The 19,090-nt window shown below is 40.3% G+C and overlaps 1 protein-coding gene across 1 annotated transcript in view; it reads left to right on the top strand.

Annotated features, from left to right (window-relative positions):
• The window catches only part of LOC117421188 (atrial natriuretic peptide-converting enzyme-like), a 53,021-nt gene that overhangs the window by 22,206 nt on the left and 11,725 nt on the right, over positions 1-19,090 (top strand). Inside the window, exons 6-13 of the mRNA XM_034035260.3 lie at positions 4,642-4,755; positions 6,031-6,138; positions 6,659-6,769; positions 12,039-12,161; positions 13,228-13,335; positions 14,358-14,589; positions 14,792-14,937; positions 15,672-15,779. Coding sequence (XP_033891151.2) covers positions 4,642-4,755; positions 6,031-6,138; positions 6,659-6,769; positions 12,039-12,161; positions 13,228-13,335; positions 14,358-14,589; positions 14,792-14,937; positions 15,672-15,779 — 1,050 coding nt within the window. The remainder of the gene's footprint in view (positions 1-4,641; positions 4,756-6,030; positions 6,139-6,658; positions 6,770-12,038; positions 12,162-13,227; positions 13,336-14,357; positions 14,590-14,791; positions 14,938-15,671; positions 15,780-19,090) is intronic.

Raw genomic sequence — 19,090 nt, 5'->3', positions numbered from 1 at the left:
TAAGGCAGTTTAAACTGATGGCCCTCAGAAAGCAGAGGCTCTTGAGTGACAAGAAAATCATCCAACTCCGCCCTCTAAAATAGCTAAGGAAAATTTCCACTCCGATTCTTCATAATAATACATAATACATTATACTTAGTGGACATATCTGTCTCAAAATCAGAAACAACAGAAATGGAACAAATCTCTCATAGTGGTTTCTGTAAGCTGAAAAACATTTGTTTGTTTTTAATGGTAATCAAATTAAATCCAGAGATGGGATTGTCTGTCATCATCATAAACAGCCCTCACCCTGCACAGTGAACAATAGGTACTATTGTGCAATATTTCTTTTTATCTTTGTTTGGTTGAGCATTTCTTATCCCTTAGGGGTGGAATGTGCTAATTCAAATGATTGAAGTATGGAATAATTTATTTTATTTTTATTTATTTATTTTTTTTAATAATATTTTCATATTGTCTTTGTTTGGAATGATTTGATAATCACATTGAACCACTTGATAATCACAAGCCTTGACACTGCACAAAACTCAGTTGACCAGATGGATTGCGTTAATAATGTACATTTAAAATAACACCTTCCATCATTTGAGAATCAGTGTGTATGTTTTGAATTATTTGTAATTATTCATGTGATTGCCATGTGGATGGGTTTAAACTCATTAACTGTAAGAATTAACTGACCCAGTACTTTAGACATTCATCCTGTGAGATCATTCAAGGAAAGTTGCACTAAGGCATTCTGCATACAAAAGAATCACATATGTTTTCCCTGTACTGTGAAAATACCAACAATGCAGGGTGAGGAAGATTATTCAGATACACATGCTTTCAACAAAGAAATATGAATAATTGTAATAAAATATTATTTTAATCAACTATTTTTATTTATTCATAAGCATTAATTTCTAACACATTCATGTTTTAGTACTTTATCCCACAAAACGGATCCAAAAACAACACAGCTTATAACTTGCACTCTTTTGCTATTAAAAAATGATACAACAATCACTAATATTCAAAATGGAAACAGCAAACTGAGGAAAAAAAGAGGAAAAAAAGGTTATCTTGTGAATTAACCAGAGGGCTAGTCTTAGATTTTGCAATTGCCTTGTCATTTCGACCTGTTTTTTACAGTGTTACCTTAAACTATTTTTTAAATAATGATTGTGATTTTTTTCAACCTAGATATTTATGTAACCCTTTCAAATATTGCAGTCAAAGCAACAATATTTTTGTTTATGAAAACCTGTCCCACCACAAAAGGACGCGATGGTCATTTGTGCCATTTAAAGTCCTGCAATACAGAAAAGATTTGAGTCAAAGGTATATCTATTTTAAGATTGGGTTAGCAATTAGTCTTTTTCATCACAAAATGGGAACATCCAGGGGCAGAGTTAAGGTGGGTTCTCAGTATGGGTCTGCCAGCAGGAGAGTCTTTTGTCTGCCTTAATCTGGCTAAGAAACATTTAATTGGAAATATCTCTGTACATTTTAAAACCGCTGAGTCCCCAGAACATTAGCGCTTTCAATAATATCCTACTGAGGTCTCTTTCATCTTTGTACGAGTAACAAACCCTCTTTGTTTAGCAAATAGCCTAGTATGTAATTACATACATTTGTTAACAGATTAACTCTTAAACATTACTTTAGAATAGTTTCCTGCAGTTTCTGCAAGTAGCTTGGATTATAAAATAATGTATAACTGTGGTCGAGCAGCTGTTGAGTGGCGTGTGTGGTGACGTCACGGACCAGGAAGTACCAGAAACAAAACAATGGATGGGCGGGTGAAGCTGAACGCTACTGCGCTCAGCGTATTTATTAAATAATAAAACAAAACAAAAGATTTAAACAAACAACAAAACCAAAGGGCACGTTGGCCAAACAAATAATCAAACAAATAAGCGTGCTGGTTTTTAGCACCAGCACGATACTTAGCAGTTGTTTTTAAATGTAGTTTCTCGTTTCTCTCTCCTCTCTCTCTCCGCTCCACGTACTCTCCGCTGTACACTCTCCCCTGAGCACGGACAGCTGCAGGTTCTTATATTCTGGCTGAGGGGTTAACTAGCTGTTAATTATATTATTACCCCAGATAGTTAGTTAAATAATCAGTAGCTGATCAGCCACGCATCCTCACAAGGTTTTTAAATTATAAAAACAACAACAAATATGCGGCGCTTTGATCTGTGCCGCAGACAAAAATACAAATAATAATAAATATATATATAGGGGCGGGACAATCTGCCACAATAACAAAACATGAATTTAGTGTGTATGTATAAGCATTCGGTTTCCTGATCGCAGCGCAGAACTCTCACAGAAGACGGGTTAGGTCTTTATAGCATCTTTTTAGTTTACAGTTTGTTGAAGCTGATCTTCAGAAAGCTGAGGAAACCTGCTTCCAGCATACTTTTTCTTTAGGATGTGAAAGGTGAGCACGTCAGTCTAGGTCAGGGCGGTTTGTATGAGAATATATACAGTTGCTATGGAATAATTAAAGTATATGCACTGTTTCTATGAATTTAGATCCTCATTAAGGGGGCTTCGGGGGCTATAGTGCAAAGTATAGTCACATCATGTTTTTTAACAAATTACAAGACAGATTTTAAAACAAAGATTTAATAATATACAAATACTGTATGGACTGGAGTTGAGGCATATAGTGGAAGACTACTGTCTTTGGCTTTGGGCAGTATCAGACACTGTATCAACCTGAGGGACAATAGGTGGTACAGAACCTGAAATATCCAGATACATACATGGCTTGCTTAATAACAACATACAGTGCATTGTATCCACCAACAGTTTAATTACATTACATTTCCATTGAATAAAACATGTTGTTATGCTAATATTTGTCAACTACCGGTACAAGAAAATGTGTCTTAAGGAGTGGAAAGTTGTGTCTAAAGCTTGGAAGTTGTGAGACCACACTGAATAATAAAATAGCCTGGTGATTTAAATGTTCCAGTCTCTTTTGGGTTTCCTGTTCCCTATTTGCAGCCAATTTACGTGTCACTGATAATAACAGTTGCGTGACTTGTGATTTTCCCAAATATGCTACTGTCTGGTTGAACGACTACCAGCTGGTGTTCATTCCAGGTAGTTATCGATGAAATGGCCCAAATTCAGAAGTAATAGCTTCTTTACGGCTGTTTCTCAGTCAGTGTGTCTGCCACTTTTGTTGCTTAACTGTGGAATCTCTGCCGCACTGTTAGTCCGATTTTCTAAGTAATTCCCTTTTAAACCATAGTTTGCAATCTACACATTTATTTCTAAGAACCTGCAGTGTGAAATGATAGAAAATGATCTAATAACTTGTCAGAACCTAATCTATTAAAACCACTTACGTTTGTTCTAACCTAACCCTAACCCTAACCAATTCAGCAGTTCAGTGCCTCATATTTAAAGCTTATGTCCAAAAAACTTTGAAAGTGTAGTAAACCTGCATTTATTTATAAGCAGACATTGCGGAATGTATTGAAGCACCCAATAAAACCTCTTGTTCACCACAGCCATATAACTTACAACAAAGATTATCTACAGTAACTAGTTAAACATGATGTCCTTGCAGCCTTCATTTTCAAGGTAGATAATGATAATGTCCTCTGATATATATTTTTTGTTTGACTTGTGGACCTTCCATGGTAAGTTTAAAAAAATGAAGCCTGTAGGCCTTGTTTCACAGAGGGAAAGCCCTTTAATTTCTTGACAGGTCTATTTATACTTTACACAGACTCTTAAACAGCTAAACTGGATAAATACAATTGAGGCAACTCATTACAAGGCACTTTTTAGTTGGAAAGCCAACATTTTATGGTGAATCAGTGTTTTCTATCTCAAGTTATACTTCTTAGTTTTCAACGAGACACCACAGGGGACTCTGACTCCCATATATTAAGGTTGTTTTCTTGCTTTTGTGAGAACTACAATAAAACGGGGAGAGCACTCCAAGCACCTCAGCATTCCAGTATTGTTTCCACCTCTTGTTAACTCAGCTCTTTCTTTTTATGGGTGACCACACATTGGACCACTTTCTTTGTCCAGCTGAGAGTGGAAAAGTATGTTTGCAAGATGATGTGCTTAATTGTTGGAATGTGAAAGAGAAATGGTCTAACAATGATCTTAACCACTTAATAACGCTTGAAATGTTTTTGCTTACGATTGTAAGTCGCCCTGGATAAGGGCGTCTGCTAAGAAATAAATAATAATAATAATAATAATAATAATAAAATCATAACTTGTTTCTACAGTTTCTATTTTCATTTATTCTCTTGATTTGTATTATTTAGTCAAATTGGAAACCCTCTCAGGTATATACATATTATTTTGTTCTGTGAAGTTTGGTGCCCAGTCTACAAAACAATGCCTCACTGAAACCAACGTTTCTTTTTTTTAAGTATGAATAGAAGTATTGTACATCATTTAATATACAGTACATTTACAGTTAGACCACATCTAGATATTTTTAGATTAATATTTTGTTTTTAACCCAACATTAGTGCCAAAAAATCTGTCCCCTATGCCCGTTTAAGGATCTTAAGAATTGGGGTCTACTGGTCTATTGATCTAAATTGGTTGTGAACAGCAAATCCCCAATGATTCCATGTATCAATTGATCCTCTTTTTCTCCTTTTCCAGTTATGTGTGGTGGACAGGAGAGCTTCCCGTGTGCCAGAGGCATCTGTATCCCCAAGAAGCTGCTGTGTAACGGCTACAATGACTGTGATGACTGGAGCGACGAGGCGCACTGCAGTATGTCACTTGGGAACCTTTTCATTCAAACACCCAGCCCCAGGACTGGGAACACTCACACTCTTCAGGGGTCATTGAGAAGTCAGCTATTGTAGCCTGGCCAACAGGGACATGCGTAGCATTTACGTCTTAGTGCCTCCTATGTTGCTTCTCTATAGGCCAAGAAAAATATTTGCACATTGCCAAACTGGCTTTAGAACATATTTGTGTACCTTTAGAGTGTAGTCCTGTTTTAAGTGTATCAGTGAGTCAGAGGTATTATGTGGTTAGTAAGACCGTTTTCCCCATGCTTAGCTGGCCAAGGCCTTCAGACATAAGATTAAAAAGGGTTTAACACAACATCTGAAAAAGTCAGTTCACATCAGGTGGTCTGGCAAGGCCTCAGGTACCCTCAGATCTTTTCACTTTGTAGTGTTTTTCACTGCGATATATCCGACTGACATGCCACTAAGGTCGTTTTTTCACAGTATTACAGACAACTGGGTCTGAGAGTCCAGGGAATATTGGAGGTCATATATCCCCAGAGTTTCACCATATGTCAAGAGGATAAGTTCTACTTTACTGCACTGCTTGCATGGACTTTTCTCAGTGAAAATACTATAGCAATAGTTTTGTGTGAACAGCAGGGACAACCTGTCCTTTAATAATAGGAACATTCTTAAGTTATGTTGGTTTAAGACAAGCTGTGCCAGACTGCATATATCAGCCCTGGCGCTGGCGAGTAAAGGTAAATACTGACAGAGGCTTGAAACACAAACCCAGCATGGTCTCCAGAAAGGCAGAGCCAGTAGAGAAATGACCTTTACAGCTGTGACTGTCATCACATGTATTCAGTTAGAGTGTGTGACATTGAAACAGCAATGTGGGTCACAGTCGAATCCTAACTTGTAAGTGTCATGCTGGTAGAGATAATAAAGGTTAACAATGGTTTTTACTGTTTTAGTCTTGTTAGCAAATGTTAAAGAAAAATATCCTTCCTCAATACACATACTTGCTTATCTCACGCATTTCAAAAAAAGTTGTCAATTTGTTTTAAAAATAAATAATAGATTTTATTTTTTAAAGTAACATGATAATCACAAAGTAATCACAGGTGTGTAAACCTGTGATTACACATAATAGACTGTTGGAATCAATCCCTGTTCAATTGCATACTTCTTTACACTCAAGCAACTTGAAGTGTTGTACTGTATAAATGTATGTTAAGGATAAGTATGATAATTGGGTTGAAAAAAGATGTAACAGAGTAACATACATGGTCATTCTTCTTTTCAGACTGCACTGAGGACCAGTATCAGTGTGGCACTGGGAAGTGCCTGAGCCACAGTTTTATATGCGATGGCTATGATGACTGTGGGGATCTTAGCGATGAGCGCAATTGTGGTGAGTCTGCTCTGTAGATATTCGTTATAGTTAAAGCTGCAGTGTCATCAATTCAGTTTGACTTTAGTAATAAGTGCTGTGTCTAAAGCCTTATTTCATAATTTAATCTTCTGTACACTTTACCAGTCAGGCTTGTTTACATTCCCCATATCTAGTTTTAGTTGAAGGGACATTATCTGCTTGATATTATTGAACTGATATGACAGAGATGTAGTATGCTGTCTTTAAGCACTTCAATCTAGGTTTAAGGACAGGCCTTATGAAAGCAGTTCATAGCTAACCGAGAAAGAATGGAGATTCACACGGAATGAATTATTTGGCCCATTTCGCAGAACTTTAAGGTCAAATTTGCAGTTCACAAACGTTTTTTCATTTGTTTAGAAGTTTATTCTCAGTTTTCAAATAACTTATTTAGAAAAGCAGTCCTTTTGTGAATAGGGCCCACAATGATGTAAGCTTCAAAATGTTATATCTGTAATACTAATATATGAGCACCAATGTCTGTGTGTAACCTTTGCAGAGTGTGATCCAAAGGAGGAGCACCGGTGTGGAGACGGGAGGTGCATCACCTCAGACTGGGTGTGTGACGGGGACCACGACTGTGTCGACAAGAGCGACGAGGTCAACTGCTGTAAGTTAGCCTAAAAGATAAGAGGCTACTGTAGATATTTGTCATTTTTGTCTGTTCTTCATTGCCGTGGCTAGGTTTATTTAGTTTTAAACTGGGCCAAATTCAGTTGAGGCAATGTGGAGGTGGGTTGTCGAGGATTTGTGGCACACCAAAACCCAGTTTCTCAGAGACGTCGGATTCAGTGGTCAACAGTTGCGACACATAGTGAAGAACTTATCTGAAGCAGCAGAGAGGAGCAGCAACTGGCTGTGACTGAGATGAAAAGATTCTGGTTGGGAAATTTGCAAAGAAGTTATTCACCAGGGAGAAAAATGGCACACTAAAAGCAACTAAGTCTGAACTGGAGAGATATCTCGAGGAAACGCACACAGATTCAACAAGGCAGGAGCCTATGTCGATTCCTTCAGACATCCCACCTATCAATCCATCAGAAAACCAAATGGAGGACTGCTCACCTAAGTTTCACCCGATTTCCCTGTTAAACGTGGAAGGCAAGATTTTCTTCAGCATTGTTGCTCACCTATTGAAGAACTGCTTCATTGACACTTCAGTACAGAAAGCCGGTATTTCAGCTTTTCCAGGATGCTTAGAGCACATCAGTGTGATCTGGCAGCAAATCCAAACAGATAAACTGGATTTAGCTAACGCATACGGTTCAGTACCACTTCGGGTGAACTACTTCAGGCAGCATTTGATTTTTTTAGTGTGCCGATGACAATAACACATTTAGTGAAAGCCTACTTTGGAGATTTGCAATTTTGTGTTTCAGCTTAAGAATTCACTACTACATGACAATGTCTAGTAATTGGAATAATGGCAGGATGCACCATTTCCCCGCTGGCTTTTACCATGGCAATGGAAGTAATTAGGGCGTCAAAATGGGTAGTGGGAGGAAAACGCTTGCCTTCTGGAATGCAACTGCCACCAATTAGAGCATACATGGATGCCATGACAATCATGATTACAACAGTAGCCTGCACTAATTGGTTATTGGGCAAACTAATCAATAACATTGAATGGGCACGAATGCAATTCAAGCCCACTAAGTCAAGGTGCATCTCTATAATTAAAGGTAAAGTAGTGGATAAGAGGTTCTACATTAACAGTGAGGCACTACCAACAGTGTCTGAGAAGCCTGTGAAAAGTCTATAGGAGATGGTATGATGGGGACCTAAAGGACACAGTTCGTGACGTGAGACAACAAGTAGTGCAAGGGTTGAAGAGCACAGACAGCAGCGCTTTACCAGGCAAACTTAAACTCTGGTACTTTCAGTTTGGTCTACTGCCAAGACTTCTGTGGCCACTCACTGTGTATGTTTCCTTGACAACAGTAGAGAAGCTGGAAGCGTTAATCAGTACATATGTCAGGAAATGGTTAGGAGTTACATGCTGCCTCAGCAGAGTGGGGCTGTATGGTAAAGGGATACTGCAGCTGCCAGTCTCAGCTCTAACTGAAGAGTTTAAGTGTGCCAAGGTTCGATTGGAAATTACATTGGTATAGTCATACGATGAATATATGAGGGAGGCAGTACCTGTGTTGAAAACTGGAAGAAAGTGGGCAGCAAAGAAAGCTGTGGAAGATGCAAAGGCTGCCCTTCGAATCGGTGATATCATGGGGCAAGTTCAGCATGGAAGAGGGGGTCTTGGTCTCAGTTCAGCTCCTGCTACATGGCAGAAGGAAGCCCCAGCTCGACAGAGGAAGCTGGTAGTCAACTAGGTGCAAAAGCAGGAGGAGAGGATAAAGTGCATAAAGGCCATTTCCCAGGCTAAGCAGGGACAATGGATGAGATGGGAGTGTGGAACAAGAAAAGATTGGCTGGCAAGACCTATGGACAGTGGAACAGAGCAGGATCAGTTTCCTCATCAGGTCAACATATGATGATCTCCCATCACCACAGAACCTTAATCTATGGATAGGAGAGGACCCGTGGTGTCCTTTGTGTTCATCGCCAGCTACATTAAGACAGATTTTGCCAGGATGTAAGGTGGGTCTTAGCCAAGGACGGTTTACTTGGCGTCATGACCAGTTGCATTGGAAGACAAGCGCAACATAACCAACAGGTTGCCAACAATTCCAGCTCCCTCTGTCCAGGGGAGCAACCACCAAGAAGAGGTATTAAAACCAAAACTCGTCTAGGACAACTGGAAGCTGATAGAGAAAATGCTGGCAGATGTTGGACAATGGCTTATTTTTCCACCTGAGATTGCCACCACTAACCTTCAACCTGATATTGTGTTGTGGTCTGGATCAGCACGTCTTGTTCACCTGGAAGAGTTAACAGTCCCATGGGAGGATGCTGTGGATGACACTTATGAAAGGAATAAACTTTGGTATGCTCAACTAGCTGCTGAAGCAGAACAGCAAGGATGGAGAGTCCATGTTTACACAGTGGAGGTGGGTTGTCGAGGATTTGTGGCACACTCCACAACCTGGTTTCTCAGAGACATCGGATTCAGTGGTCAAGAGTTGCGACGCATAGTGAAGAACTTATCTGAAGCAGCAGAGAGGAGCAGCAACTGGCTCTGGTTGAGACGAAAAGATTCTGGTTGGAGACCTCAAACACAGTAGAAAGAAAGCAAAATCGATGTAAAGTAAGGTAAGTAAGCTGGGCTTAGCTGAGTGGGGGACGGAGGGGGGTGATTCTGGGATGCCAGAATCACTGTCGAGCCATTGTGCTCTAGGGAGACTGCACTGTGATTGATCCCTGGAGCCGGCATTGCAGCCGTTGTGTGTGCTGATGCGCCAGGGATGCAAAATAGGTTGATCCCTGGAACCAGCATTACACTTCAGCCATTACACTTCAACACCAGGCAGAAGGATATCTACATCATCAGATGGAAGGAAACACAGATGGATTACATTAGTTTACAGTAAAAGAAGCTATGTCTTAGTTGGTGCTTATCTTGGCGAGAGCTGAGTCCAATATCAGCATGAAGTTTTAACACCTACTCTCATGTAATGGAAATCATAACCATTCAAGAGGGGGGCTATGCAGCTGCTAACAACCTTGGATTTGAATTCCTGACCTGATCTACTGAGTTACTGTGTGCCCTTGGACTTGACCTCCTAAGCTTCAGTTACACACAGCTGTTAGGCGTGGTGTAAGCAGATCCCTATAGGAAATCATGTGCTGCATCTCATTTTGGCAATGCTGAGTGAAATTATTTTACCTTTTTTACAGATTCTATGCCATCTTTATTCCACTTTGACCCTGCTATTATGCCTTCCGCTGTGTTGTTTTAAATGTCATGGGGATGTTATTAACTGATGCTGCTCAGGACACAATTGCTATGTTTACAACAAAAATAGTATGATGGAAATCCACTTGAGCCTGTCCTTTTTTTATTTTGACATGGATTTACAACAAACGTCTAAGCCCTGTGCCAGTGGGTATCATTGTATGATAATTAAGGAGGGCTACGCTAATATCTCGGATACCATGCATCATTAGAACGTACCAATAATTAAATGCACATTGAATTAAAAAGTGTGTTCACAGCGACTTTAGAAGATTTTAGAATGAAATCATTGAAACCTCCAGTTTTACTTCACTAATTGTGGCCATGCAGGGTTATAGTAGATGTACCTGGAGGATTATACTTGTCTTCTCTTCTTATTATTTTTAAGCTCTGAGGATGGTTAAATGTAATTATTTGTTAAATATTTCCATTAAGATTCCCTCAAAAAACAAAAGAGATTTTTTAATGTGCTGTGCTAAAGTTTTGCCAACAGGCTGCTACTATTATTTATTTCTTAGCAGACACCCTTATCCAGGGTGACTTACAATTGTTACAATATATCACATTATACATTATTCAGATATTGCATTATTTTTACATACATTTACCCAGTTGGGTTTTTACTGGAGCAATCTAGGTAAAGTACCTTGCTCAAGGGTACAACAGCAGTGTCTCCCACTGGGTATTGAACCCCCAACCCTCCGGTCAAGAGTCTAGAGCCCTAACCACTACTCCACACTGCTGCCCACACTGCTACTAATTCAGTTTATTTTTTTTATTTTAGAAGTTTATTTTGAAGTTTATTTTTTTAACTGTACTATTAATATATGCTTTGTTTTATGGTTACCCTCCTTACTCAGCAAAGAAAGGCTATGACTAATATGAATATTATACTATTTATATTTTGTATTCAAATACTTTCCAACAGTGGAATTTGAAGTTATGAAGTTAAGGAACGCAACCTAAGGGTTTATAAATTGAACTGCACAAAGAGTTTGGCTTGCTGCTGACATTTCAGTGGTTTTAGCAACAACTGGAGGTGTGTATATTTCGACTTTATACTTTTGTTGTAATTTTTATTTATAAATAATGTACAATAAAAAACAGATTAACATGTTTTGAACCTTTCCCTGGTTGGCATATATATTTTTTTATGTTTAGTTTCATTGTTCCTGCAAGTAGATAAGGATGTGTACTTCTGTCTCAGTAAGATGATAATTCTGAAATTTGTCCCTTGAATATGACACATTTTGACCCGTGGAACAATGTCAGTCATACCAAACTGGCACTAGCCTACGTGCATTTCCAAAATCTAGAAAAGTGTAGTACAATGACGGTATGGTGACATCAAAATTCTAGAAAAGGAACGATGCATTCTGGGGGCCACAATAGCCAATGATAGTTCAAACTTAAGTTAAAAAAGAGTAGAAAATAGCCTTCCTAAAATAGACTTCTATCACAGTCCATTCATGTTTTAACATGTTATATAATCCACTGTCTGAGATGAGTTAAACTCATTCATTTTTTTTTTCAAACTTTGTGAATACATTTCTTTCCTTCATAAATGCACGTCATATGATATTTTTTTTACATTGTAGACAAACCTGTTTATTTTGAGTTGCATTTTCTTATTGTAACAAAAGTGGAAACATATTCCATGTATATGATTCGTTTACATTGTTTAAAATGTTTTTGTGTTGTCTTTCTTCCTGCTGAACTACAAAGCTGTATATCCTCTGTTTTATTGAATGAACTACTATAACATTGTCTTAAAATAACTGCAGTGTTTGTAAGTTGTGGCCCTTTACTAAAAGACCAAATAAATAAAATGTCTTGAAATAATGTGAGATCCCCTGTATGTGGTACTGTATTTAAAGTGATACAGTATAAAGTTTGAAAAAAACATCTGAAGACTAGGGGTTTGCACTTTCTTGATGGGGACAGTGCACTGAACTGAACTGAAATGCTGATATTGTAACCTCGTGGTGTAATGAGAGATTGAGAGAGACTGTCTTTCTCGCCCCCCCAGCCTGTACCAGCCAGGGCCTCATGGAGTGCCGCAATGGGCAGTGCATTCCCAGTGCGTTCCGCTGCGACGGGGAGGAGGACTGCAAGGATGGCAGCGATGAGGAGCACTGCAGTACAGAGCAGAGTAAGGAAACACAGAGGAGGGAGGCCTGTTTTTGTTTGAGCACTGGGGCCACTTGTACTGCCAAGTAGAGAGTCAATGATCTGATCTTTGATCAACCGTACTGTCTAAACAACCGAACACACCTGTAATCACGTGATGAATTACGTGTGGTGTATTACACACACAGCTTCTGCTGCTAAAACGGCAACGAGATTTAGCTGCCAAAAAAAGGATCAGCAGACTGAGGCAAATGAAAGTTACAGAATTATTCAGACCACCAAAACCTTAGATGGAGCATTGTGTGCTTTAAATTGTTGCAGTTAAACAAATTAAAACAGTAACTTCGTTCTTGATTTTTCTTCTATTTCATCTATTTCAAGAGCTGGAGATCCTGTCTATGTTATTGTGCAGCTAAGAACTTGTATTTTATTCATTTCAATTGCATGTTATTATACTGCCTTAACAGAAATTATAAAAGTATTTAATGATTCCTAAAGTTCTGTAATGTGTCAGAGTTGTGCTGAATTGTTTTCGTTGATGATTTTCAAGGTTTGGTATATGGTACATATAATTACAGTATTTCATTACCTTAACTGTAGTGAATTGCATTAATTTAATGATTTGTAAAGCGCTGTAATTTTGTATTGATAGAATATGTTACTAGCTATATATCATCAGTAGGTACTTGTGTACTAAGTGCTGAGGCTGTGTGGTCCGGTGGTTAAAGAAAAGGGCTTGTAACCAGGAGGTCCCCAGTTCAAATCCCAGCTTACTCATTGACTCATTGTGTGACCTTGAGCAAGTCACTTAACCTCCTTGTGCTCCTTGTGCTCCTTGTGCCTCAGTCCCAATTAGTTCAGATAATTGACTCTCTACTGTACTCATATATAACTGCATAAAAATGTGTCATTAAAACATTTTTTTTAATTAATATCAGTCAACTGTTTTATTTTATTTTTGAAAAAATATCTACAGTATCTGCATAAACATATTTATTTTATCGAAAAAGCTGACAACATACAATGTTGAGATGTAAATGTATTTTTCTAACATTAAATAACGAAACCATGACTTCTATTCTGCACAGATCTGAGTCTGTGTGCAGCAGGAAACACTGACTGCAGGGACACCTTCTGCCCTGGTGGTTGCAGTGATAATATTGCCTGTGACAACCACAGTAACAGCATGAACTGTAGTAAGTATTGCACTAGACATTGAATCATGTAGCAAATCTCTTTAACCTGTTCTATCATGTACCTCCTTTCATTTAATTTGTTGTTGTATTTAGTGGCATTTACTGTATCAGGAGATCAACAAATCAAACATCAGTGGGATTAATATAGTTAATATAGTATTTCGTGTAGATTATATTTATTTCATAAACAATGGTACAGATTTAACTCTATCAACAGGCACAATAAATGTAGTTGTATTCACTTTATCCCACTACTCTGATATACACCATGGGTTTCCTGCTGGTATTTCTGCACCCTATTGTCTTATAGTGAAGTTAAATCTTAAACTTGGAGAAGTTCTATGTAAAGCAGGGTCAAAGCTAAGACATTTCCATGTCTCTCTCACTTTCATTCTGCATTATTGACTAGGATATTTCTACAACGTCTTTTTCCAGAGTGAAATTCAGCAAAGTGGCCACATTATAGTAGCCATATACGTTGTTTATATAATCAAATATGAAGTCTGCACCTGAAATGGTTTCTGATATACTGTATGGTGTGTTGAAAGTGCAGCCATGTCAGCTAATTAGAAGTACCACATTCAATTATCTCCCTACAAGTTACATAACATGCATATTCTTTCCACACATAGACACTTATACATGGTAAATATTACACTTATTTATAATTGACTTCAACCAAATAAAAGCTCTGTTTGTGACATGATGCCCAATAACTGCCTAGGCCTCAAATTAATGTTTTGTACTTAACATCCTTCATAGGTTAGTGGAAAGGACAAATTGTATTTACGATAATCTTGTTCACAGCTTTTTTGGTACTGGCACCTAAAATGCACCTGGAATGGCAGTAACACACAATCCTTGTCCTGTCAGCAAAAAAAAAAAAAAACCTGCTGTATCTAAATTATTATGGGCTCTAAAGAGGTTGTGGCTGTTAAAGATTTAAACTGTTCCAGTCTATTTCAATGTCCGTAGTTCCACCCTTTCAGTTTAGGTAACTTGTGCTTAACCCTGTTCCACAGGTCGCTGTGAACCCATTACTCTGGAGCTGTGCATGAATCTGCCCTACAACTTCACCAGCTACCCCAACTACCTGGGCCACCAGACTCAGAAGGAGACGTCTATCAGCTGGGAATCGTCCCTCTTCCCAGCCCTGGTCCAGACAAACTGTTACAAATACCTCATGTTCTTCGCCTGCACCGTCCTTGTGCCAAAGTGTGACCTGGAGACCCACAAGAGAGTGCCACCTTGCAGGTAACAGAGCTCAGAGCTTAGTCTGTATATATATGAAGTAAACAGACCAAGCTTGATACTTATTTTGCAACTATAAGGCAAAGGTTTTCATTAAGAATATCCTCTTTGTATTTTCCTGTTGATTTATCTGTGTTACTGCCTTATATGTGTATATTATTTATAATGTCAAACATTTAATCATAGATTATGTATGTCTTCTAAGGTCATTGTGTAAAAATTCCAAGGAGCTCTGTGAGTCAGTCCTGGCCATCGTTGGACTGCAGTGGCCGGAGGACACAGATTGCACTCAGTTTCCAGAGGAGAACTCCGGCAATGAAACATGTCTGATGCCTGACCAAGGTGTTGAGGGTTAGTGCTAATGTACCAGTTGATGAGCTGCACTAAATATCCTAGGGAACTAACGTTTTAACCTGCAGTGGTTATGAACAAACCAGTAGAGTACCTGGGATTTTTTTTTTTTTAAATGTTGTTTAAAATTGATGCAGGGAATGAGATGCTGGTGAAAAACTGAGAAGCTGACAGGAGTCAATGTCATTTAACAAGACTAACATTCTGCAGAGAGGCCTGTAAAGAATGCTTTCGGGAAAGTCTGTTTCAAATTTCAAGTTAAGTTCTTAAACAGATAAATAATTAATTGAACCAGATTTCCTTGACGTTTGTTCTAGGGTAAAAAAATGCATTACATTATATTAGTGGAAATAAAGTATTTGTCACTGCTGTAGTTGCTATGAAGAAATAATGTTGTTGCTAGGGCACTTTTATGTTGCTTCCACTGTAGAGAGTATAGAATAGAGGTATGCGCAGCAGATCTTTTTAAAAGATCTGTGGGAAGCTAAAATGTGAAAGTATAAAAACTTGCCAAGATGTAAACATTTGAAACAAAAAACGTCAACTTTGAAAGCTGGCAAAATAATACTTCCTTCCCACCAAGTGAACCCCAGATGTGGAACAGTCTCACAGGCTGAAAAGTTTTCCTCAGTAACCACAACAGTGCAGGCTTTTTTAATTCAGTGATGGACTACCATGGTTTTCAGCAGCAATATTCAACAATAATGAAACACATATGCTTGTGTCATTGACAGAGTGCTCACCAAGCCACTTCAAGTGTAATTCTGGAAGGTGCGTGTTAGCCTCGAGGAGGTGTGATGGACAAACGGACTGCGATGATGACAGTGATGAGGAAAACTGTGGTACGTAAAGACCTCTCTACCATCTCACATGATGTGCTGACAGACATTCAAATAGTTTTCATTGAGCTGCAAGCAAGAAGTAAAGAGTGTTAGGATTGGGGATGAAACCAGCATAGTTCCTAGTGTCACAAGTCCAAATTCAACAAAGCATAGAGAGAGAGAGAGAGAGAGAGAGAGAGAGAAGAGAGATGTATGTTGTTGTGTATGTAGGCATGTATGTATTATGTAAATACTTATTGTCCTGATACATGTTTATTGTTAGTAGTGATATGTTTTTTTTTTGTTTTTTTTTTTACTGTACTTTATAAATCAGTATGTTTATATATATTGTAAAAGAATTGCACTCACTTGAGTTCGTTGCCCCTTTAAGAATGGACCCGGCCCACAGAAATGGATTTTTTTAAAGCGCGTTTGCGCAACTTTTTTTTAATAAACAGGAACAAACAAAATACACCAAATCAAAATAACACCTAGCTCTTCTTGAGCACTAACTCGACTTACAGGAAACACCCTGACTAACGCGGGACAGCTAAGCTGTTTACCCGTCTTCACAAGCACACTGGTTTAAACAGCACTTACTTTCTCTTCTCTTGGCTACTCGGAGACAGCGCACCTACTGCCTCCTTCCACTCAGCAGCCTCGAGCAGACTGCCTGCTCTCTTTTTAAACCCCTAATAAAGCCCAGGTGTGGATAATCATTAATAATCAAACAATTAAACAAAACAATAAGCAAATCAATTAAACAAAAAGGTGCATTCCCACAAGTTTTTCTTTGCAGGGAGGTTTTAACCCCCTCCCTGCCGACTCTCACAACCCGCTATCTTACATATCCCCCCCCTTGTCTTTCCAAGACACCGGCCATGAGACGGCCCCCTCCTCCCCTAAAACACAACCACCCACCCTCGAGTCCATAAATGTCAATTTTCGCCCTCCTCCACTGGCGAACTCGAGGGTGGATCGGTCCACGTCCTGGGTCAGCCAGGTAGGGACCGCGCACCGGCGACGAGGGACCCCACCGGTTTGTCAGGGGCGACCGGCACGACGACCGGGGCACTGGAGGCTGCAGTAGCGGGCAGAGGTCTGCAGCTGGGACCCAGTGCAGCGACGTCCGGTCAGCAAGGGGGAGCGACGCAGCGACCAGGGGGAGCGTACGCGACGTCTGGGAGCAGCACAGCGACGTCTTAATGTCCGGGAGGAGCGGAGCAGGGGACCAGGTGGAGAACTGTGCCCGATCCTGCCGACTCCTGGGCTCCAGGTCAAGTGAAGGGAGGTCCAGGCTAACCGACAGGGTGTCCAGGAGCAAGGGGTGAGGGACTGGACGCAGCGACACCGGACTGGACCGTAGGGGTGGTGGTCGGGGCTGTGGTGGAGGTACGCTCGTCACCTCCTCCCTAGGCTCCGGAAGCGGCAGCTCCTCCCCTCTGGGCTCTGGCAGCGGCAGCTCCTCCCCTCTGGGCTCTGGCAGCGGCAGCTCCTCCCCTCTGGGCTCTGGCAGCGGCAGCTCCTCCCCTCTGGGCTCTGGCAGCGGCAGCTCCTCCCCTCTGGGCTCTGGCAGCGGCAGCTCCTCCCCTCTGGGCTCTGGCAGCGGCAGCTCCTCCCCTCTGGGCTCTGGCAGCGGCAGCTCCTCCCCTCTGGGCTCTGGCAGCGGCAGCTCCTCCCCTCTGGGCTCTGGCAGCGGCGGCTCCTCCCCTCTGGGCTCTGGAAGCGGCGGCTCCTCCCCTCTGGGCTCCGGCAGCGGCGGCTCCTCCCCTCTGGGCTCCGGCAGCGGCAACTCCTCCCCTCTGGGCTCTCGGGACGGCAGCTCCCACTTTTGTAGCAGCCGCTCCAGTTCCGTTGGCTCCCGCTCTTGTATTCTCAACGGGGCCCCGCCCAGCTCCTGTCTCTGCCTCTCCATCTTCTTAATCTGCTCCACCTGAGCAGCGGTGTTTTTATTGAACATCTCAATCAATTCTTTAAAATCCATTTGGGTCTCCAGGGGCGCCCACAATCGCTGCCACCAAATGTAAAAGAATTGCACTCACTTGAGTTCGTTGTCCCTTTAAGAATGGACCCGGCACACAGAAATGGATTTTTTTAAAGCGCGTTTGCGCAACTTTTTTTTAATAAACAGGAACAAACAAAATACACCAAATCAAAATAACACCTAGCTCTTCTTGAGCACTAACTCGACTTACAGGAAACACCCTGACTAACGTGGGACAGCTAAGCTGTTTACCCGTCTTCACAAGCACACTGGTTTAAACAGCACTTACTTTCTCTTCTCTTGGCTACTCGGAGACAGCGCACCTACTGCCTCCTTCCACTCAGCAGCCTCAAGCAGACTGCCTGCTCTCTTTTTAAACCCCTAATAAAGCCCAGGTGTGGATAATCATTAATAATCAAACAATTAAACAAAACAATAAGCAAATCAATTAAACAAAAAGGTGCATTCCCACAAGTTTTTCTTTGCAGGGAGGTTTTAACCCCCTCCCTGCCGACTCTCACAACCCGCTATCTTACAATATGTATTCATGATGCATTGTATATATACATGTCTGTATTGTATAATTGCTTTGGCAACACCTGCTATTGTAAGTCATGCCAATAAAGCACCATTCCATTGAATTGAATTGAATTGAGAGAGAGAGAGAGAGAGAGAGAGAGAGAGAGAGAGAGAGAGAGAGAGAGAGAGAGAGAGAGAGAGAGAGAGAGAGAGAGAGAGAGAGAGAGAGAGAGAGAGAGAGAGAGAGAGAGAGAGAGAGAGAGAGACATAAACATGGATGTTACTTTAAACACAGCCTGGAAAAATAACAAATTCTGATTAAACAGCATCACATGACCGTGTGTATATATAGAGTATACCATGGCATACTAATGAGCAGCTTCACACTGAATAAATCACTACACACCACTACATTCAAAATTCCATGACAAACTGCCATTTTATTTGTTATTAGTTACAAAACCACCAAAAATTTGTGACATTCCACCAATGTCCTTTAATATATTTGGGGATGAAAACAGATAACTGGTACAACACCAACTTGCTGGGTGAAGACAGCAGTCAACCTGGAAAAAATAAATTAATAAAATAAGTGCACCAGCAACTGTCAAGAGTAGACACACAACAGTAGATGAGGAAGAGCTAAATGAAATAGAAGAAAACAAAGATTGAAAAAACACACAAAAAAACGACAGCATAAGCTGTTAATGTACTTAGAGTGGCTTAAAGAAAAATAAATGGACATTCATTTTAAGGAAAGAAGTCCAAAAAATCTCAACAACATTAAAGGGGATTTTATGCCAGTGCAAGAAGTTCAACTGGTGACCAG

The sequence above is a fragment of the Acipenser ruthenus genome, chromosome 1, assembly GCF_902713425.1.
Source record: "Acipenser ruthenus chromosome 1, fAciRut3.2 maternal haplotype, whole genome shotgun sequence".
Classification (NCBI taxonomy): domain Eukaryota; kingdom Metazoa; phylum Chordata; class Actinopteri; order Acipenseriformes; family Acipenseridae; genus Acipenser; species Acipenser ruthenus.
The sequence above is the reverse complement of the archived record's forward strand: the minus strand, read 5'-3'. Positions and strand labels throughout refer to the sequence as shown.